Source organism: Crinia signifera, chromosome 4 (genome assembly GCF_055691185.1).
Source record: "Crinia signifera chromosome 4, ASM5569118v1, whole genome shotgun sequence".
In the NCBI taxonomy this organism is placed as follows: Eukaryota; Metazoa; Chordata; class Amphibia; order Anura; family Myobatrachidae; genus Crinia; species Crinia signifera.
In genome coordinates, this window is record NC_139220.1 from 96,767,032 (window position 1) to 96,790,727 (window position 23,696).

The following is a 23,696-nucleotide window of genomic DNA, read 5'->3' on the forward strand; positions in this document are numbered from 1 at the left end:
GCCTGTGCGGATGGACATTCGGAGCAGGCTATGTGTGCAGAAAGTGAAACCAGTCTCCAGCCTGTGCTTCTGGTAGGGGGTAGGGAGGGAAGGACATGAGAAATGCTGTGGGACAGGGCTTCAGACTGCCTGGCGCTGTAATGCTCGATCCGACCCTGCATGAGGGGGGTGGATGCCTTGCCGCCCGCAGAAGGTGCCGCCCATAGGCCTAGCGCAAAATCCGACCCTGGGTTTCACCCTTTGAGTGCCATGTGAAAATTGACAAACATTTTTATTCATCATAATGACCTGTAATATTTACTTTATATAGGAAATATAATATTTTTTTACACAATATTTTTCATTTGAATTTATATAACAAATGTGAGTGATGCTGGCATTTTTAGTGGATATTTTGTACATCTCTCACAGAGATATTGACACTCTAAGGGTTAAACCTGGACCGAAGCCATGTGGTTGATAGCCCACCCTTCTCTCCGTTAACCTCACCTCAGAGCCTCTGTCCAGGCTTTTCCCTGACCCAGGCTCTCTTACCTGGCTACAAAGCACTTTCTCTAAGGCTGGATGGCTTTTCTTTAACCCTCTACAGTGAAGTTGTGACGGAGGAAATACTACACTCCCTGGTGAAACTAACACTGTATAGCAACTATCTATCTATCTATCTATCTATCTATCTATCTATCTATCTATCTATCTATCTATCTATCTATCTATATTCTTTGAGTAGCTGGCACTTTCATATCTTCAATGTTTAATAGCTGGGGTGTCACTCCATAGAGGGCCAAACGGTTAGTCCAATAGCAATATATAAACTGAGTTGGAGACACTCACCAGAGTGTCTCCAACTCAAATTATTATGACCACCCCCTCAGTACAATGTTGGGCCACCTTTTGCCCTTACTACTGCATGGATTCTTCTTGGCATGGACCCTGAGATGTTGGTAGGTGGTATGAGGATTTTGAGACCATATATTCGGTGAACTGCACTTTCCAATTCTTTAAGATTTGATGGTACTGGATCCATCTGCCTGATGGCCTGTTCGATCTCATCCCACAGATTCTCAATTGGATAGAAATCTGGTGATTGTACAGGCCAACTAAGCAAGGTAAAGTCTCTGTCATGCTCTTTGAACCATCTGCGGACAATGCCAGCTTTATAACAGGGAGCATTGTCCTGCTGGAAGTATCCATCCCGGCAGGGTACAACATATAATATAACATAACAGGATGTACTTGATCAAATACCCTTGGCCATTCAGACGTTTTTTTACAGAAATCAAAGGACCCATACAATGCCAAGAAAACATCCCCCAAACCATAATATTGTCTACACCAGCTTGAAGTGTTGTGGCAGTGCAGTTGGGGTCCATGCTTTCATGCTGTTTTCTCCATATTTGCACCCTGCCATCTGCATGGTGTAATTGAAAACGCGATTCATCGGACCACATGACCCTTTTCCATTCATCTACTGTCCAATCCTTGTGCTTCTTTGTGAACTGGAGACATCTGTTCTTGTTCAAGGCAGACAGTAGAGTGTAATGTGCGGTGAACAGTTCCTTCAGAGACCTTCACAGTTGCTCCTTTATTAAAATTCCCAACAATTTGACATACTGTTGCTCATCTGTTGGACTGGACAACTCTTCTCTCACATCGAGCATTCAGTAGCCTGTGATGACCACAAGCCTGATGTTGAGACCCGGTTTTCTGCTTGAAAGTCCACTCTCTGTAAACATTAACATCTGCTGCTCTTGGAAACTTCACAAGTGCAGCCGTTTTGCTGATACTGGTTCCAACAGTTCGAGTGCCTGCAATCATCCCGCGTTCAAACTCAGTTAAATCACATTTTTACCCATTTATTCGCAAGCAACACAGTGCAATTGATGCTTAAATTGTCCTGCATTCCCTTTTTATAGCTATCTCGCCCTCTAACGGCAACAATGTGAAATTATGGCTGATCTGCATATAAGAGTCAAGTGATCATAATAATTTGGCCACACAGTGTAGACAGAGGACAAGTTAAAACTCAGCCTAATAAGGTAGAAACAGTCCTCAACCTGGTCTAAACCCAAATTTAAGCCACAATATTTCTCAGTCTGGTGGGATATTACTGCAGGTTCATACAGGATTTTGCTACTAGCGGGGCTCAACTAACTGAGGTGTAGGTGTATAAAGCAGTGATAAGGGAAGAGAAGTGATAAAGTGCTTGGTACTTTATCATCGGCCAACTGTCCCTTTTTAAACCCAGCCTGTAACTTAACAGTCAGAAGCTGATTAGCCGGTGATAAAGTACCAGGCACTTTATCACTACTCCTCACTTGTCACTGATTCATACATCTATCCCGAATGTCTTAAAAAACTACAGACAAAATAGCGTGGTCTAGACCAGTGCAAACTGCTTGGTGAGATTTAAAACAAGCTTTGTGTACAGATCCTGTCTTGCAGGCTCATGATTATAATTGAGCTAGTGCGGCCGTTCGATATCGGGATGCAGTCAATTTGCCGGCGGTCGGAATCCCGACACTGGAATCCGGACCGCCGAAATCCCGAAACTTTCTCCCTCCGTGGGTGTCCACGACACCCATAGAGGGAGAATAAAATAGCATGCCGAGCGTAGCGAGGCACCGGGCCCGCTGCGTGGCGAGCGCAGCGAGCCCGCAAGGGGGGGCGCTCCTCGTCCCCCCATGTCGGGATTTCGGCGGACGGGATTCCAGTGTCGGGATTCCAACCGCCGGGATTCCGACCGCCGGGATTCCGACCGCCGGGATTCCGACCGCCGGCATTACATATCGGATCCCGATAATCACCTGGGCTACGAATTCACAGCCCTGAGAATAGGCCTGAATCGGGCCCTTGAGCCTGGCTCTGGATTGTTCTCCTTTTTGAACATACTCCTTTTCATTTGTTTTCCTGGGACTTGTTTTGTCAGACATATGGGCTAGCATGGTTATTTAGCTATATTCCTCCTATTTCGGTAATACTAGTACAGTGTATATAACTTTAATACACTGATTTTTAATTTATATACAGTCTCTGGGTTCCTTTTTGGAATGATTGGGATACTGTGAGGTAAAAATGGAATATAAAGAACTTCACAGCTTGATATGGTTCATTATGAAGGACCTGTCCTGTACAGAAAGGCTTCTGCTTGTGTCAGCGTGCACACATTTGCCCAGTGCCGGCAGCCAGCCTGAGAGTCGGCTCCATGCCACTTTGCGGACTAAAATTATGCAACTCCTATTGCTTGGTGCAACTCCATAGCCCTTTAATGCTATCAGTGTCACAGGTTTATGACTGCTTATTTGACCACTTAAGTCATAGAATGAAAGTGGAGTTATTATCAAGTTTCAGATATTAATCTAATGCTTGTGTGAAAGGGTTTCTTTTGTCTAAGTGAGAAAACAGCTTACCATTGAAATCTATAAACGAGGCGTAAAACATGAACCTGAGCCTATTGCATTCATGCATTGACCTTTCTGATCTGCCATTGTATGGCCTATCCCTTGGAGCAATAGCAAGTCAGATAATCCAGGCAGGTACAGTAATGGTGTGTACTATATAGTCAAAATCGATCGGTATCGCATAAACATCGAATGGAGATAGAAATGTTTTTAAGCTTTCTATCCCGATTCGATGCCGATGCCCGCTCCAGTTCAGCTGAAATCGAAAAGCCAAATAGACAGTTCAGTAATGACTATATAGTTCAGATTAACTGTAGATAGCATGAATTGTATGTAATTAGTACGAGTTAGCAAAGATTGCATAGCAATAGAATCTTATACTGTGTACACACAGTACAATTTGACACTCAATTTTGACTATATAGTCAAAATCAAATCGGGGTCGCATATACATTGTATGGAAATAGAACATGTTTTTAAGCTTTCTATCTCAATGCCGATGCGCGCTCCTGTTCAGCTGAAATCGAAAAAGCCAAATAGACAGTGCAGCAATGACTATATAGTGCAAATCGAATGTAGATAGCATGAATTGTATGTAAATAGTACAGAGTTATCAAAGATTGCATAGCAATGAAATCTTGTCGAATAGCAAGGGAATCTCACCATCTGTACACACCATAAGTCAGTAACAGATAAGCACATTGTTACTACATCTACATTCTAAATGTACATTTGTCTTTGAGACATAAAGGAAATGTGTTCAATTATGCTGAAGAATTTTGGCATTAATTTGTTGTTACATAGTAACTAGTGGCTGAGGTTGAAAAGAGATATATGTACATCAAGTTCAACCTTTGACCTAGATTTGTCATCTCCTATTTGGGTACTTATGTAATATCTGGACTCCCGTTTTTCTTATGAGACCGCGTCCCCTCGCGGGGCTCGCTGCGCTCACCACGCTTCGGGCACGGTGGCTCGCTGCACTCGCCACACTATATAAAATCAACTCCATGCGTAGTTGGATAGTAGGGGTATGAAAAAATGGGGTGCATTTAACATGGGAGTCCAGATAATACATAAGTACCCCTATTTGAAATACATACTTTGTATAACATAACTAAAGAGTGGTAATAGGTTGTACCCCTAAATGTTTTTTTTTCCAATAAATGTATATCCAACTTAATTTTAAATGTGTTCAATGTTTCTGCCATCACCACCTATGCCGTAAAAACCCCGTAACGTTACAAAATGTACTTAAAAGAGGTTGCGCGATAGTTCAAAGTATTGTCCTCTGATATATTTGTGTTAAGCATGTCTTCTCTTAACCCACTCTTTTCCAGTGTAAACATTCTTAATTTGGCTAATCTATCCTTATAGGCTAAATACTCCATCCCTTATATTACCTTGGTTGCCCTTCTTTGAACTTTTTCCAGCTCTACCATGTCATTTTTGTATTGTGGAGCCCAGAATTGCACTCCAAATTCCAAATGCGGTCTAACCAGTGCCTTGTAGAGTGGTATACAGTAATTACATGTCTGTTCCTAATTTCCATACCCAATATCCCTATAGATTGTAAACTTGCAGCAGGGCCCTGTAACCCCCAATTCTGTCTGTTGTTACCCAGTTTGTTTTATCACTATCTACTATTGTAAAGCGCAACGGAATCTGCTGCGCTATATAAGAAACTGTAAATAAATAAATACCCATTTTAATACATAAAAAGGAAGAATGTGAACCAATCCTCAACTGAAGATTGGAACTGGGGGCGCTTGATAGGAGTGGCCTCTCAGCAGCTGCTTCAAACAGGTTAGTTACTCCTGTATATATGTATGCAAAAGAAAAAGAGACGGGGATGCAGTGCTAGAGTGTTTTTTTTATAGATATTAATAAAGAATATATTGGGTGATCTTTACATATTAATTATGGTAAAACTATTACACAATTAATAAATCAGATTAAAATACAAAGAAGAAAAGAAAGTATCCTGATGGGCTGGTCCGGACTGCGATCCAACAGTAGGTTGTGGAAGGAGGGTGTCAGCAACCTGACGCGTTATTGCTGCTCCTGGCAGCTTTTTCAAAGTTCCCCAACCTTCTATTGGATCGCAGTCCGGACCAGCCCATCAGGATACTTTATTTTTTTTATCCCCTAATTTGGGGTACTGCAAAATACAACAATTACCGCTCTCAAGGCATCACTTCCATTTGGAGACCAAGGAAACATTGCCAACTGTTTTCATGAATTCCATCCAGTGGATATCAGTTATTTGTGCCAACCTTTGGCCAACCACGTGGTCTTAATGGATACAAACATCCATCCATTCAGCCCTGGGCAGTAACTATGGTACTCTTTACCTAGAAGGGCGCCCGTCGTGGTGATCGCGGGTACATTTATGTCTGGCCGCGACGCGACCGACGCGATGCCCACGATTTCCCATTGAAACCCATGTTAAACATGGAAATCGCGTCGGTCGCGTCGCGGCCGGCCATAAATGTACCCGCGATGCCCACGACGCGATGCACCCAATTTCCCATAGGAATCAATGTTAAATGGCCCGACCGACGCGATTTTCATGTAAAATGCCTCAATGCCCGCGATTTGGCCATAGGAATCAATGTTAAATGGGCTACAGAGCCCAAATAGGCACAATTAACCCTTAAATGTCCCCCCCAATTTTTAACGCCACCCCACGATCCACGCCAACCCGAAGCGTGGCGAGCGCAGCGAGCCCGCGAGAGGCGGCGGTACGCGTCCTCCGACCTTTTCATGCCCTACTATCCACGTCGGCGTGGAGTTGAGGATAGAATAGTGTGGCGAGCGCAGCGAGCCACCGAGCCCGAAGCGTGGCGAGCGCAGCGAGCCCCGCGAGGGGACGCGGATACCTTCACAGGTAAACGCGTCCCCTCGCGGGCTTCACAGGTGTCCGTGGCCACGCGGACACCTGTGAAGTCCGCGAAGGGACGCGTTTACCTGTGAAGGTATCCGCGTCCCCTCGCGGGGCTCGCTGCGCTCGCCACGCTTCGGGCTCGGTGGCTCGCTGCGCTCGCCACACTATTCTATTCTCAACTCCACGCCGACGTGGATAGTAGGGCATGAAAAGGTCGGAGGACGCGTACCGCCGCCCCTCGCGGGCTCGCTGCGCTCACCACGCTTCGGGTTGCCGTGGATCGTGGAGTGGCGTTAAAAATTTGGGGGGACATTTAAGGGTTAATTGTGCCTATTTTGGCTCTGTAGCCCATTTAACATTGATTCCTATGGCCAAATCGCGGGCATTGAGGCATTTTACATGAAAATCGCGGTCAATCAGCCTTTTTAACATTGTTCCCTATGGGAAAATCGCGGTCATCGCGGGCAGCAGATTTTTATGTACCCGCGATTTACCCGCGATGCCCGCGATGACCGCGATTTTACCCCCGACACCCGCGATTCCAATCGCTGGCGCCGTTCTAGGTAAAGAGTACCGTAACTATTTAATTTCATTAACTGCTTTGGGTATCAATAGGAACGGACTCTCCTCAAATTGCTGCTATTATTGTGGAAGTGGGTACTCAGAATAAATTATTAATTATGTACCCTTTTAATACATGCTAGTATTCTATTGGCTTTACTGGCTGCTCCATGACACCGTGCACTGCACCCCAATTTGTTGTCAATTAGAACTCCTAGGTCCTTTTCCAATTCAGATTTTGTAATTGTACTCCATTAAGGTTATAATGTGTCCCCAGGTTATGCCTCCCGAGATGCATAATCTTACATTTATCTTTTTGAGCCACATTTTCCATTTGTCTGTCCACTTATTAAAATTTATTTAGGTTCATCTGTAGCATGGAGACAAACTCAACCGTTCTAATCACCCTGCACAGTTTTATGTTGTCTGCAAATATGGATATTCTGTGTAAAATTCCATCCTCTATGTCATTAATTAATATGTTAAACAGAAGAGGCCCTAGCATCAAACCGTGTGGTACCTTACAGAGTACTCATCAGGGCCGGACTGGGACCAGAAATTGGCCCTGGCATTTTGAGCACACAGGCCCACCTGCAGTAGGTAGGACTGTTTGCGCGGTGAAAAGGGGGTGTGGTCTTATGGAAAGGAGGCATGGCATCAGAAAAAGGAGGCATTACACATAATGGAACACACCGTAATGCCCATTACAGAATATGATACAATCTGGACCCCACAGGCTGCTCCCCCTGTATAATAACAGCACACAACAGGTTGCTCCCCCTGTATCATAATAATAATAACAGGACCGCACAGGCTGCTCCCCCGGACTAATAAAGCCAGATTCCATGGAACAAAAATATCTTTAGCAACAGTTATCTGTGCATCATTTCTGAGGCTCAGGATGAGAAATGATTCACATATAACTGTTGCTAAAGATATTTTTGGAGTTGACTGAGCAGATATTAAAAAGTGACAAAAGCCTGACGCTGTCAGGCTGACATCACACATCATATGCCGGGCGCCGGGCAGTCCCGCTCCTGCCAGGTTACTCCGCTTGTTGGGGACGGGTAAGCTGCCTTCACCTTGCACTCTCTGCTCTGCAGCAGCTGCCCCCAACGCGCTGTGTGATCACAAGCGGTGGAGGGAGGTTGGCTCAGGCGCCCAGTGGGTGAGCGTGAAGATGTGCAAGAGTGCGCGCTGCGCGTGGCATGGACTGCAGGCATGGCGGAAATGTCCTTACAGTATAGCATCTGCAGGTATGATGGCCGCTCGCACAGGACAAATTCGGCCTACCTGCCCATCGGCCCTTCTGGCATTTGCCAGAAGTGCCAGATGGCCAGTCCGGCCCTGGTACTCGTATCCAGCGTGAGAATGCACCATTTACAACCAACCTCTGTTCTCTATCCTGCAGCCAGTTTCTTAACCAGTTACACATTTTAACCCCTAGCCCAGTGGTTCCCAAACTGTGCGCCTAGGTTCCCTGGGGTGCCTCAGAGCATTTGCAGGGGTGCCTCGGTTTGGTGGTCCAGAACCGTTTCAAATTATTTATGGTCAATGTAATAGGCAAAACCAGAGATTGTGGCTTCAAGGTTTAAAATATGTGGATAAACAGAAGAGAATACTGTCCCTCACCACATAACTGGAACTAAGGATGACATATAAGCACAACTTATTTAATTTAATATTGTTTTCTGAAATTCTCGGTAGCAAACTTTGAACCTAGGGGTGCCGTGACAAATATTCTGATAATCTAGGGTGCCGTGATGCAAAAAAGTATGAGAACCACTGCCCTAGCCCCAAGTCCTCCATTTTGTTAATCAGTCTGTTATGTGGCACAGTATCAAACACCTTTGCAAAATCCAGGTACACCACATCTACAGCATTGCCAATATCCAGGTGTGCGCCCAAGGGGGAAAGGAGGTGTGGCATTCACAATAAACATTTTCTGTAGGTTAGCTCTGTCTCTCCCACATACCCCCTCCCAGTAGCGCACGCAGGGGGGGTTTCTGAGTACCCAGAAACCCCCCCAGGAGTCTAAGGGACTTAGGCTGATAGCTGAGGGTCCCCTCTTTCCATGGGTATAAGAATTTTGAAAATCGGCCCTTGGGAACCGGAGATATCTGACTTCAAAGCAGTGGTCCCCATCCAAGCCTGTTTATTGCTCTTCCCAGTCAGATATTTCAGGTTATGTCTGATTTAGAGTTTTTCTGAGGGTATATTCCAAAATCTGGGACTCTCCCTCTTTGGGGGACACTAGTAGCTTGTCTCTACTGTTCCCAGAACCAGAGATATCAGCCTTCCAGCAGCTGGTTACTGCTCCAGCTCCACACACCTGGTATGTAGTTTTATATACTCGTTGGCGGATTGCTCTGCCTCCTGAACTCTGATCCCCTAGTTCCTAATACCATTTGGTAGGTGGGATTCTCTAGTTTTTAATTCCATTACAATCTAAGAAATCTATTTCTGGGAACTGGAGATATCTGCAGTCAAGCAAGCTGTCCTCCAACCAGAAAATTATGAATAACAAAACCACTCCACTATACATCCCTCCTCTGCATATTACACATCCTCTACCACCCTGGAAATTATGTATCAGGGCCCCTTCATTCAGCCCAATGCCCCCTTCTCCCACGCCATCTCCCACCATCTGTGCAGTAAAGGGGTAATTAGTGGAAATTACTGATCCATGCCCTACATGCTGAGTGGTTGATATAATACCCCCTACCACCCGTGGGACATCAAAGCTTCCCCCACCCCTACCGCTGGAGGATCGGTAGGTGCCCCAATACATTGCTATGCCCAGGGGTCTACACTGCTGTTGACGCCCCTGTGTGTGTGTGTGTGTGTGTGTGTGTATATATGCGTGTGTGTGTGTGTGTGTGTATATATATATATATATATATTATTATTATTATTATTATTATTATTTATATACATTTGGTCTATCTATAATACTTTAACTGACCCGGCATATACTGGGTCACCTAAGTGTCCATCTCCGTGCTTTGCTCCGCCCCTCTGGAAACCCCCTTCTGAAAATCCTGCGTTTGCCACTGCCTCCCTCCTCCTCGCTACTGCCGTGTATGTTAATGTACAGCAGAACTCTGTGCTCAGAGAGGAGCCCCTATTTACTGTAGAATCACAGTGGGCCTCCTGCCTTTGCTCCGAGTCCTGCTATACATTCCAGGCTCCAGCAGCAGTGAGGGGGTACAGGGGAGAGACAGGGTTGCAATTTGGGGCCGGGGACCAGAGGCAGAGTCGTGAGCCGTCACTCACAAACTCCACAAAGAACCATGGGAGGATCTGCGTGCAGCTGTGCACAGCATCCCTCGCAGCTGCCGCAGACTGTGGCACGGCGGCAATAGTAGTCGGCGGATGAGCTGTGCATTCACATGGAGGTGTGGCACCCCATGCGAATGCATAGCTCATCCACCTGTTGAAATGGAACTGCTCTTGGGGAACCCATAAAACACAGACATAATAGTATTTAAATGCCTCCCTGGCCACCCTACACTCCAGCACACAGCAGCATGTGCTGGGTTGAGGAAGGAACTGATGCAGCTCCTGCTCCCAGGTAATGGAGGGAGGACCATGGCCCCATTGAGTCCCTCTATCAGACCTAGGCCTGGGTAATCAGTACCCCCCCTTCCTCTTGGCACCACTGGTTATGTGTGCTAGGGGTAAGGGGGGGGGGGGTCATTGTAATGGTTGCCTGGGGGTTCATATTAATGTGTGCTGGGCAGGTGGCATAGTTATGTGTGCAGGGAGGGAACGGCATATTAATGTCATTGCTCTAAAGAACCCAACATATTTAGCTGTGTGCATTTCCAGGTGGCCCAGACACTGCCCAGGTATGACCCTACAGCATTGTGACAAAATAGGTCACGTAGCCAAAGGGCCTTATTCTGGTTGGAGCGGCCAAACGTGCGTACGTTCGCTAATAACGTACGCTATCCGCACGCGGCCGTTGGGGTTAAGTCCACCCACAACTCAGCCGCATACGTACGGCCAGAAACAACGTCGAAGGGGAGTGGCGTACAAATGTGCGTACGCCAACGTACACGGACGGGCCAGCCCTTACACTCCGACAACTGGCGTACAATTGAGCGTACACCACCGTTTACGGACGTCTCTCGTCCGTCTTCCCACCGACTTCTTGCGGCTATCTGAGCGTACGCCAGCTTGCACGGACGGGTCCCTATAGTTTTCAATAGAAAAGTCAGCTTATGTCACCGCTCGTGAGAGTGAGCGTACGTCCGTGTACGCTGACATACCCTTCACATATATGGACCTGCAAATCTTGCCTTTCAACTATAATTATGAAAATTAATTAATTGATTGAATTAATTAATGTGCAAAATAGTGGGCATGGGCTTAAAACATTGCTGAAACATCCTTTGTAGGTGTTAGATGTGGTTTATGTTATTGTATCATAAATACAAAACCTATGTTTGTATTAGAGTGAACACGTTGACACATGTCGACTTTTGTAGATTGAGTGTGCTACTGTGTAAAGTCTATGAAAGCACGTAGTGAATGTGTCTAACTGTTTAACAAATACCTACCTTAGCATATATAAGCAGGTCTTAAAAAGATTCTTACCTTAAATTAAACAAACCTTTAAATGTAGAGAAGTATGGAAAGATAAGCTTCCAATGTGTTTGAGTGCTGTGTGTGGCTTGCAGGTAGTGAAATCATGGTTTGGACTTAATAGACTGCAGCATTGCTTATTACATTCAGGTGTATGGGTTTGAGTAGTAAGCAGCGTAAATTAGCAAACCCAGGCCCACGCTGGCATGCGGTATCTGTAGGGGTGGTTTGAGATGGCGGTTGGCGGCCGCCTGTTTTGTGTCCGAAATGAACGGTGCTGTAGGCGATCGTGCGGTAGTAGCACCGCTCATTTTTGGTGCACACCCCCGTGTACGCCCATATTTACGCCCATTTTCCCTCATTATTTCGGCCGCTCCCCTCATCACGCCCCTATGCCGCCCCCAATGCCCGTACACTCGCGTATAGGTTTTTTCGCACGTAGAGACCCGTCCGTAAGCGTTGTGGAGTGGTCGCGCCTGCGCATTAGCGAATGTACGCATGCGCAGATCATAAAAAACACCGGGACGTCCGCGTACGGCCCGGCCGCTCCAACCAGAATAAGGCCCATAGTCCTCATCCTTCTAATTATCCCCAGACCACACACCCTGGTCTAAGTCTGTAGGGTATTTGATAGGTTTGATAGGTAGGCTATGTGAAGCAGCCCATGAAACACTGGACGTTCCCAAGTCAAAGTTCCGCCACTGTGCGAGCTCCATACCAACACTGCATTGTTACACTTCTGTCCCGGACCGGCCGGGACAGACAGTGTAGACGAGTGCCGGGGGAGACGTTAGCGGCGTCGCACAGCAACGCCCCTGGCTTCCGTCCCCACGGCATCGTCAGCAGGCATCGGGGCGTTGCCGGGCAACGTCCCCGAGCGTCTCCGTCGGCGTGCCGGCGCGCTGAGGTCATGCGCCCGGCAGTGCGGCGCACGTCAGCGTCAGCGGGGATTTTGAATAAAGAGCCGGCGTCTGCCCAGGACAGACGCCGGTTATAGCTTTTGCACCTCAGGGTCTCAAGTGTTCCTGGTTCCCGCTTACCCACTGCTCCTGGTTCCTGTGTCCAGTCGTCCTGTGTCCTGTCGTTCATTCCCAGCCGTGTCCTCCGTTCTGCCTCTTGTCCTCCTGGTGTCCGTGCGTTGTCCTAGCTGTCCGTACCCTGGTTCCCGCTGCCGTTGTCTCCTCGGAGCACAGATAAGTGGGGTTTATCCCCAGACTGCCCCTTACTTGTATCTTGATTCTTATGAAACACCTCTGTGTATTGTTACACCTGTTTGGTATAGGTTTGTGTTACATCTCTACGTATTGTTACGTTTACCCAGTTTGCTATAGAGCTAGGGTGACCTCGCCTTCTTGGGTTAGTTAGTCATCCCCTTGTTCATCTTTGACATTGGTGGCAGCGTTGTCAACTCTCAAGACCTGGTGGCATCGGGGGCGGAGCCTGACTAACGGGCTCTGTCGAACGCGGCTATTATAGGCGAAGCCTAGCACTAGCACGCAGCCATCAATCCCATTCGATGACAACGGAGTTAGGGTTGGCGAGGACTCCCGGATATCATAACATTATAACCGGCCAGACCATACTCTGAGACTGTTGTTGCCCCTACAGCTCAGAGGTTCGGTAGTCGTGGGGAAACCCAATCATGGATCCGTCACAGCAGGCTGCTGCCCACTCTCTTGCAGGACAGATGCACACACTGACGCAGAAATTGCAAGAGCTCACCCTACGGGTAAACTCACACGAGCAACGGTCTCAGTCTAGCTCCTCCTCCGGTGGGAGTCTGGAGCCCAGGTTAAATCTCCCTGACCGTTTTTCAGGTGACCGGTCTTTGTTTTTTAATTTTAAACAGTCATGTAGGCTTTATTTCAAATTGCGCCCAGGATCTTCTGGTTCTGAGGCTCAACGGGTTGGAATGGTTATTTCACTCCTGCAGGGAGATCCTCAGTCTTGGGCCTTCGGCCTTCCAGATGGTGCTGAGGCTCTCTCTTCTGTGGATGCATTCTTCTCAGCAATGGGGTTATTATATGATGACCCGGACCGGGCGGCCTCGGCCGAGTCAAATCTTAGGGCCCTGCGTCAGGGGCAGGACACAGCTGAGGCATACTGTACTAAGTTCAGACGTTGGGCTATTGATTCAGGCTGGAACGACCCAGCGCTTCGTAGTCAGTTTCGGATTGGGTTATCCGAATCCCTTAAGGATGCATTAGTACAGTACCCCACTCCCAAAGACATTGATGGGATCATGCAGTTAGCCATTAAAGTGGATAGGAGATTTCGGGAGCGGCAGAGAGAAAGACGGTCTGGAGTGTTGCCTTCCTCATCTGTAGACGAGTCTACCGAGGTACCCGGAGACGAGCCTATGCAGTTGGGGGCCACTCGACTATCTTCATCCGAAAAAAACCGCCGACGTCTCAAGGGCCTCTGTTTGTATTGTGGGGGTCCCGGTCATCTTGCTGTTGCTTGTCCGCTGAAGGCGGGAAAAGACAGGGCCTAAGTGATACTTGGGGGGTTCACTTGGGCCTGTCGAGCTTTTCTCCCTCAGATTCTGTATTAATTCAGGTATCAGTCTCTGTTACCGACCGTTCTTGGAACGGATCTGCCTTTGTGGATTGTGGGGCAGCCGGTAACTTTATAGATGAAGGCCTGGTGCAACAATTGGGCCTTATGCCCATACCCCTGGAAAATCCCGTTTCTGTTTGTGGGTTGGATGGCTGTCCACTGTCTAAAGGCGGTATATCTTTTAGGACTCCCTCCCTTCGGCTGTCGGTGGGGGCCCTTCACTCCGAAGATATCACCTTTCTTATTTTTCACTGTCCTCTCACTCCTATAGTCCTGGGGCTGCCCTGGTTGAAAAAACACAACCCTGAATTTAATTGGGAAACTGGTGAGATCACTCGGTGGGGAGGGTCCTGTTCGGATGTTTGTCTCACTCTCCCTCTCCGTGTGATGCACCCCGATTTTCAAGCTCTCCCTCCTCAGTACCGTGATTTTTCAGATGTTTTTTCTAAAAAAGAAGCCAACACCTTGCCTCCTCATCGCCCCTTTGATTGTGCCATTGATTTAGTGCCTAATGCCAGACTTCCTAAGGGTCGTTTATATGCGTTATCCGCACCTGAGTCCCAAGCCGTGGACCTCTACATTAAAGAAAGCCTTGAAAAGGGGTTCATTCGGCCCTCTAAATCACCGGTGGGGGCGGGGTTTTTCTTTGTTGAGAAGAAAGATGGGTCTTTACGGCCCTGTATTGATTACAGAGCCCTTAACAAAATTACGGTAAAAAATTCCTACCCATTACCCCTCATCTCCGTATTATTTGACCAGATTCGGGAGGCAGTGATTTTTTCCAAAATAGACCTCAGGGGGGCCTACAACTTAATCAGAATTAAAAGTGGTGATGAATGGAAGACCGCGTTTAATACCCACTCGGGGCATTTTGAGTATCTTGTGATGCCTTTTGGTCTAGCTAACGCCCCGGCAGTCTTCCAAGACTTTATCAACGAAGTCCTTCGACCGTTTTTAGGGGGTTTTGCCGTAGTTTACTTGGACGACATTCTCATTTTTTCCAAATCTCTTCCTGAGCATCGGCAGCACGTCCGCCTGGTGTTGCAGAAGCTACGGGAGAATCATCTATATGCCAAGTTGGAAAAATGTGAATTCGAAGTGTCACAAGTGACTTTTTTAGGGTATATTATTTCCCCTCAAGGTTTCTCCATGGATCCATCGAAGGTTCAGGCCATTCAATCCTGGGCTCGCCCAACCACGCTCAAGGCCATTCAGCGATTTCTTGGTTTTTCTAACTACTATCGCAAATTTATCCGCTCCTTTTCGGACATCGTGGCACCCATAGTGGACTTGACTCGGAAAGGGGCTGACCCAGGACAATGGTCTCAACGGGCGATGGATTCTTTCATAAAATTAAAGAAAGCGTTTTGCTCAGCTCCAATTCTGCACCACCCAGATCCCAGGCTTCCCTTTTTAATCGAAGTCGACGCCTCTGATGTGGGGGCTGGAGCAGTCCTGTCTCAGAAGGGTCCACTGGATCTAAAGATTCATCCATGTGCTTACTTCTCCCGCAAATTCTCTCCAGCCGAGAGAAATTATGATGTAGGCAATCGTGAGTTATTGGCCATCAAATGGGCGTTTGAGGAGTGGCGTCACTGGCTTGAGGGAGCTCAGCATACCATCACCGTGATCACCGATCACAAGAATCTCTCTTATATTGAGTCCGCCAAACGCCTTAACCCACGACAGGCTCGGTGGGCACTGTTCTTCACCAGATTCCGGTTTATCATAACCTTTAGGCCGGGATCTAAGAACGTGAAGGCGGATGCCCTCTCCCGCAGTTTTCAGACTTTCCAGGGGTCTGAGGTGAAAGCATCTCCCATTGTCCCTTGCTCAGTAATCATGGCGGGCCTGACCCAAGATTTAGCCACCTTAGTCATTGCTGCCCAAGCGTCGGCTCCTCAACAGACCCCACAGGACCGTTTATTTATTCCCCAGAAATTACGGCAGGCGGTTCTCAGGGACTTTCACTCGGCAAAAAGCTCCGGGCATCCAGGTATTGCCAAAACTTTTGAACAGTTAGCCAGGACTGTTTGGTGGCCCTCTATGAGGCAAGATGTCGACAAATTTGTGGCCTCATGTCTGGTCTGTGCGCGACACAAATCGTCTCGACAGTCTCCTATTGGGCCGCTGTTCCCCTTGTCCATTCCCAAGAAACCATGGTCCCATATTTCTATGGACTTTATAGTTGACCTGCCTCCGTCTAGCAAGTTCACCACCATCTGGGTTACTGTGGATAGATTTTCCAAAATGGCTCACTTTACTCCATTACATGGAGCTTCCTACTGCAAAGATCCTAGCAAATTTATTCATCACCAACATCTTTAGGCTTCACGGACTCCCGGTCGATATTGTCTCAGATAGAGGTTCCCAGTTCGTGGCCAGGTTTTGGAGACAGTTTTGTGCAGCCTTAGGGATTCAGGTCAGTCTCTCCTCTGGCTATCACCCGCAGTCGAATGGACAGACCGAGAGGGTCAACCAGGCTTTGGAACAATACCTCCGCTGTTTCGTTTCAAAGTGCCAGGACAATTGGGCTGAGCTTATTCCATTAGCAGAGTTCGCATACAACAACTCTTATCATTCAGCCATCAAGAGCTCTCCTTTTTTCTGCAACTCAGGTTTGCACCCCAAATGTAGTTCATTCATGCCCCCGGTTGATCCGTCAAGATCCTCGTCCACTGTCTCGTTTTTTAGGAAAGCCTGGAAGAATGTACACATAGCCCTTAGACAATCCTCAGCCCGGTCTAAGATTTTCTTTGATAGGCACAGGAGACCGTGTCTCTTTAAAGTGGGTCAGAGAGTATGGTTATCCACACGTCATATTAGACTTCGACAGCAATGTCCCAAGTTGGGTCCCAGGTTTATCGGTCCATTTCCGATTATCGGACAAATTAACCCTGTGGCATTCAGACTTAAGCTTCCCAGGTCTCTGCGCATCAATAATGTCTTTCATTGTTCCCTGCTCAAACCTGTCATCGGAACCCTTCCATCCAGCTCTACACGTACTCAAAGACCTGTCTTGGTTCGAGGGCATAAGGAGTATGTGGTGGAACATATCTTGGATTTCAAGGTAGTCAGGGGTCAGCTCAAGTTTCTTGTCCACTGGAAGGGGTTTGGAGATGAGGAAAGATCTTGGGTCCCAGAAAAGTTTTTGCATGCGCCCCGACTAAGAGCGGAGTTCTTTAGAAAATTTCCCTGGAAACCGGGTTCTAAGGGTTCGGTGACCCCTCCTCAAGGGGGGGGTACTGTTACACTTCTGTCCCGGACCGGCCGGGACAGACAGTGTAGACGAGTGCCGGGGGAGACGTTAGCGGCGTCGCACAGCAACGCCCCTGGCTTCCGTCCCCACGGCATCGTCAGCAGGCATCGGGGCGTTGCCGGGCAACGTCCCCGAGCGTCTCCGTCGGCGTGCCGGCGCGCTGAGGTCATGCGCCCGGCAGTGCGGCGCACGTCAGCGTCAGCGGGGATTTTGAATAAAGAGCCGGCGTCTGCCCAGGACAGACGCCGGTTATAGCTTTTGCACCTCAGGGTCTCAAGTGTTCCTGGTTCCCGCTTACCCACTGCTCCTGGTTCCTGTGTCCAGTCATCCTGTGTCCTGTCGTTCATTCCCAGCCGTGTCCTCCGTTCTGCCTCTTGTCCTCCTGGTGTCCGTGCGTTGTCCTAGCTGTCCGTACCCTGGTTCCCGCTGCCGTTGTCTCCTCAGGGCACAGATAAGTGGGGTTTATCCCCAGACTGCCCCTTACTTGTATCTTGATTCTTATGAAACACCTCTGTGTATTGTTACACCTGTTTGGTATAGGTTTGTGTTACATCTCTACGTATTGTTACGTTTACCCAGTTTGCTATAGAGCTAGGGTGACCTCGCCTTCTTGGGTTAGTTAGTCATCCCCTTGTTCATCTTTGACATTGGTGGCAGCGTTGTCAACTCTCAAGACCTGGTGGCATCGGGGGCGGAGCCTGACTAACGGGCTCTGTCGAACGCGGCTATTATAGGCGAAGCCTAGCACTAGCACGCAGCCATCAATCCCATTCGATGACAACGGAGTTAGGGTTGGCGAGGACTCCCGGATATCATAACATGCATGTCAGGAAGAGATATTGATGAGTCAATGGTTCATCAGAAACACAATGTGTGCACATAGGGCACTGCCTAAAGGTGAGCATAATGGTGACATATATTCATGTACGGTGTGATGTGATTGGTGATCCATAAAGATACCTTTACAGGCATATTGGGCCTGTTATACAGGTCAGTGAGATGGAGAACCAGTGTTTTTACATTGTGTTTCTGATGAACCATTGACTCATCAATATCTCTTATTTCTTTATTGCTTGAATAAGCAAATCACCAGTGGAGAAACATCACTACAACAAAGAGGAGTGAACAAACACACCTTTATTATAGAGACAGCGCATCTTTGTCCACCACTGTTGTGTTTTATGTGTATTGGAGGTGGGGTTGGTATCCCAAGGTGGGACACGGTGCTGCAGTCAGGTTTGGCGTAGATATATCTTTACTAAAAATCTCTGTCTTGTTCATTTATATGATTCCTTTAGTGGCCAAGAATTTATCCAGTTTTGATTTGAATTCATTAACAGTAGGTGCCATAACTACCCCCACCGGCAAATGATGATGGTGTAAATGGTTAGCTTTATGGCCTCACAGCACTGAGGTTATGGGTTTGATTCCCACCATGGCCCTAACTGTGCAGAGTTTTTATATTTTAGCCATACTTGCGTGGATTTCCTCCCACAATCCAAAAATATACTGGTAAGCTAATTGGCTACCATCAAATTAACCCTATAATGTCTGTGTGTATGTGTGTACATGTGGTAGGGAATATAGATTGTAAGCTACACTGGGGCAGGGACTGATGTGAATGTTCAAATAAACTGTAAAGCTCTGCAGAATTGGTGTGTGCTATATAAGAAACTTAATAATAATAATAATAATAATAATAAATTCTTAATTCAGTACAGAATTTCTCCCATGTGTCCTAAGTATAGCCCTGTTAGTAAACAAATCTCCCAATTCCTTATGATTCCCTATTTGAACATACTAATCATACAGATGGGGCCGGTTTTATCTTTGCTGGCGTCACGGCGCTCCATCTGACTGAGACGCGCGTGCGTCCCCCACGCACGCGCGTCTCAGTATCCGACCGAGAGCAGCACCGTCGGAAGGGGACGCGCGCGCACCTCGTGCGCGCGCGTCCCCTTCCGGCATACAGATGGCGGGGATGCAGGTGATGGCGATGGCGACAAACTTAATGAAATATTTCCACTTTCTCTTTTCCTTCTATTACCAGGGTACACTGCTTATTTGTTAGTGGGCCAATATTTTCCTTCCTTAACTGTTTCCCGTTTATATATCTGTAGAGTTTTTTGGGAATCTGCTGCTATTATTTGTTCTGTCTCTAATTTAGCCATATTGTATTGTATTGTATTGTATTTTTACATTTCTTATTACATTCTTTGTAAGTGGTAAATTATTTGGGTGTACCATCTTGTTTCAACACTTTGAATGCCCTCCTTTTTTTAGCCATTTCAAATTTGTCTTTGCTATTAAGCCACATTAATACCTCTTAATAATTCCTTCCAGTTTATATCATTTAAGGACCTAATTGCTCCTAATACATACATTTATTTATAATTCAAACTAATGTATAAGCGTTGTTTTATTTATATTATACTAATCATTGTTTTCTTTTTGTTAATTAGGCCAAGTAATTCAATATGAAAAGCGATGATAATGGCAATACCAAAGCAACGCACAGATGCCCCCAGCCTCCGGGGACCATTCTTCTGGAAGAAAAGGAAAATAAAAGTATCTCCGTACAAACCCATGTAGCTGAGCAATTAAAGAAAACATGTCATTGTTCCTCAAATAAAGCTAAAGACATGCTCTTCAGTTTCCTACCTGTGCTGCAATGGCTGCCCCAATACAAACTAAAAGAATATCTATTGGGCGATGCCATGTCTGGCCTTATTGTGGGCATTCTGTTGGTTCCGCAGTCTATTGCCTATTCACTTTTGGCGGGCCAGGAACCCATCTATGGCCTTTACACTTCCTTCTTTGCCTGCATTATTTATTTCCTAATGGGAACCTCTAAACATATTCATGTTGGAATATTCGGGGTACTGTGTTTAATGATAGGTGAAGTTGTAGACCGGGAACTACAAGCTGCAGGGTACGACACAATGGAGAACCAAGAAAGCAAGTCTTCACTAGATGCCTTATTGGGCAACCAAACACTTGATGTTAACCAGACTTTAAGAATGATGTGTGATAAAAGCTGCTATGCAATTACAGTAGGAGCCACAGTTACGTTCATGGCCGGAGTTTATCAGGTATGTTTTGGGATGAGTAAAATAAAAATGTTATGGTAACTTTTATTCAGGAGAAGCATTATAATAGAAAAGTGTGTGCGTTCTCTGACCTTCCAGCCTGCAGAAGTCACAAAACTATAACCTGCTGCTCTCCATTTACTCTAAACGCATTGATAAACTGGGATACGGTCATTGGGTCGACACCACTAGGTCAACATGCAGTTAGGTCGACATGAGTTTAGGTCAACAGGGTCATTATGTCGACATGGGTTAGGTCGACAGGGTCATTAGGTTGCCATGGGTTAGGTCGACAGGGTCATTCGGTCGACATGGGTCATTAGGTCGACATGGTTATTAAGGCGACAGGATTTTTTTGAAACTTTTTTTTTTGAGCCGAAATGTGCCGACATGCGGTACTTCATGCCCTACCATCCATTAGGGAGTGGTGGGAGAATAAAATAGTGTGCCCGAAGCATGGCGAGCAGACGTGGTAGTACATTTCGGTGTCCATGTCGACACGACATGTGCCGACAGGCGGTATTTCATGCCTTACTATCCCCTAGGGCAGGCTTTCCCAACCACGGTCCTCAAGGCACACCAACAGTGCAGGTTTTAGTGATATCCAGGCGTGAGCACAGGAGACTTAATTAGCACCTGATTAAACCATCTGTGCTGAAGCCTGGATATCACTAAAACCTAAACTGTTGGTGTGCCTTGAGGACCATGGTTGGGAATGCCTGCTCTAGGGTGTGGTGGGAGAATAGAATAGTGTGCCGAGCGCAGCGAGGCATCGTGCCCGAAGCACGGAGAGTGCAGAAAGAGGACCTGGTGGTACGTTTTAGTGTTTATATTGACTGTATAGACATAAGGGTAAATAAATAAATAAAAATAATAATAATGGTTTTTTTTACTTTTTCACTGTTGACGTTACCCCTGTCGACCTAATGACCCCGTCGACCTAGACTCATGTCGACCTTCCTGCATGTCGACATAGACACATGTCGACCTAAATGCATGTTGACCTAATGGTGTCGACCTAATGACTGTCTAACAACTTGCTGGTGACCAACTGATTATAAACTCATAGACAGTGTTACTGCCAAGGTACTTCTCTCACCAATACCTATTATATGTAAATGTCTTGTTTTTTCATGTGGAAGTCTGAAGTTTTAAATCCTATATATTTAAAAAGCCATCCTTTGTCCTCTATGTGTTTTAATTGGGATGACTAGATTGAACTCAACAGTTTATCGACAGGCGGAATTCTATGTTTCACCTGTCGAGTGGCGAAACGGTGGCATGCCACGAAAACGGCTGTGGATCGTGGCGATTCGATCGCGAACTCGACAATCCACAGCTGTTTCCGACAAAATAGATCCGACTGGTTTTAAAGTCTGATATGCTTTGACGAGTTCCACCTTCAACACTGCTGGAAGCTACAGCATTGAATAGGCAGCCCCGCTATTTTCCCTTTCAGAAATAGCGTCAGGGATCGAATACCGCCCTAAGGGCGGGATGTATTAAAATACATTGCCTCCCTTCGCGGCATATGTACTAACATATGCGGCTGGCATCGCGATGCGTGATGGAGGCCCCCCGCGATACCTGGAATGTGGTGTGCGGGGGGTCTCCGTCACCTCCCAGCCGTCACCTCCCAGCCGGCTCCTACATCCCTCACGCCGCTAAGCAAGCTGTCCCCGGCGCCTCCTCCTCCCCCCTGCAGCCGGAAGGACGTCCGGCTGCGTCACTAGGGGGAGGAGGGGTTTACCTTCCAGGGTCCAGGAGGACCCTTCAGGAAGGTAAGCGAGAGGGGGGGTCGGCGAGGCGGCGGGTTTGCGTCGGCGGGCGGCGAAAAGAAGCCCATAGGCTTCTAAAGGGTATCGCCACCCAAAGGTGGCGATACCCTACACTGCAGTATCAATTTTGATACATTGGAAAATGCTGTAAAACCGGGGTTTTACCGCATTTTCCATTTGATACATCTCGCCCTTAATCATTACCAATGCATGATCCCGTATTAACAATGTCCTCTGTCGTCTGAACATGCAGTCAAATTTTTACTATAACGTCAATGACTGCATGTTCTGAGCGGGGGCAAGGTGAATGAATTATATCATTATCGTTCAGTGTGTATGTAGAGTTCAGGATACACCGATAACAATATTTCTCAAGGAGTATATCGCACATCATAAACACTTGCATAAACTGCATATTCTTGAAATATTTCCTTATTCCACAAGGTGGAGCCAAAGTAGTAAAAAACAGTAATACTGACTGGTTTTCCGTATCAAATATGCAGAACATGACTAAATCGGATGAAAAAACACCTAAATGGAGAACTTTATCTGTTCTATTAACACCTTTGTACATTTAAGTTAAACACGATGTGTTTGCTAAACCACGATCAAACTTATTTTTTAATTATGTACCAATCTACAGTAAATCCACAAAACAGTTATCAGAGGTCCTGCTGCAATCTATCTGTAGGTGTTTTTATATACTAGAGAGTTCACATACTTGCCTACACTCCATAAATGCCCAAGTGGCTCCAGGAAATTAGGTGGCCATCCCAGCAACCTGGAAAGGTGCTGTCAATTTACAGAGCCCAAGTGGCTAATCCAAGGGAGACCCGATGACATGTTATTGTCAAATCGCGTCATCATAGCCCCATCCTTCCTATATATATACATATATATATATATATATATATATATATATAATGCCTGTTTTATGGTGCTGTGTAGTTAGGGGGCGGTGCCCTGCTAACTCTATCGTATCTCCACACATTCTGCAAAGCGCATCTTCCCACTAGCCATGCCCACCTACACAGACTACACTGCCCCCTCCCGGAGGACTGGGCAAACGAAGTGGGTAAGTATGATCCAGAAACATACTCCGCTTTTGGGAATGTCACATATTTTACTGCAGCCTAGACTCAGTCCTTTTCATTGCTCTATTTCTGCAAGCACATTTATGGGGGAACTGAGGGCCTGATTCAGAAATATTCTGTTGTGTAAATAGATGCCTCCTGCTGGCACTGGTTTGCTGCATGCAAAGACACTACATCAGATCATCTGTATGACCATCGCTCACTTGAGTAACCCTCAGATTGGCCCCCAGAAAAGAGGGCAGACAGGTCCCTGTTTTTTGCAATGGTACCTGTCTCTGTCCTCAAATCATACTTGCCTACTTTTGAAAACTAGTATCAGGGAGATTATAGTTGGTAATATAATTTTTCAAAGCACCCCATTGGGGGGGGGGCAAGTGTCATGCTCCTCCCAAAGGGCATGTCTAGTTCCATATATGGAGAGATTGTAAAAAAAGAGATTGTGAATGTGGCACCTAGACATGTGGGCGTGTACTGCTGCATC

General features: G+C 46.7%; 1 protein-coding gene across 5 annotated transcripts in view; it reads left to right on the top strand.

Moving 5' to 3' along the window:
* Positions 1-23,696, top strand: part of SLC26A2 (solute carrier family 26 member 2) — a 53,730-nt gene that overhangs the window by 20,434 nt on the left and 9,600 nt on the right. For 4 of the 5 annotated variants that reach the window (XM_083182025.1, XM_083182026.1, XM_083182028.1 and 1 more), the window contains one exon: positions 19,717-20,346. In XM_083182025.1, coding sequence (XP_083038151.1) covers positions 19,732-20,346 — 615 coding nt within the window. In that variant the 5' untranslated portion in view covers positions 19,717-19,731. Of the gene's footprint in view, positions 1-1,078; positions 1,107-19,716; positions 20,347-23,696 lie in introns of those variants that run through there. The other variant, XM_083182029.1, reaches the window with a different exon arrangement.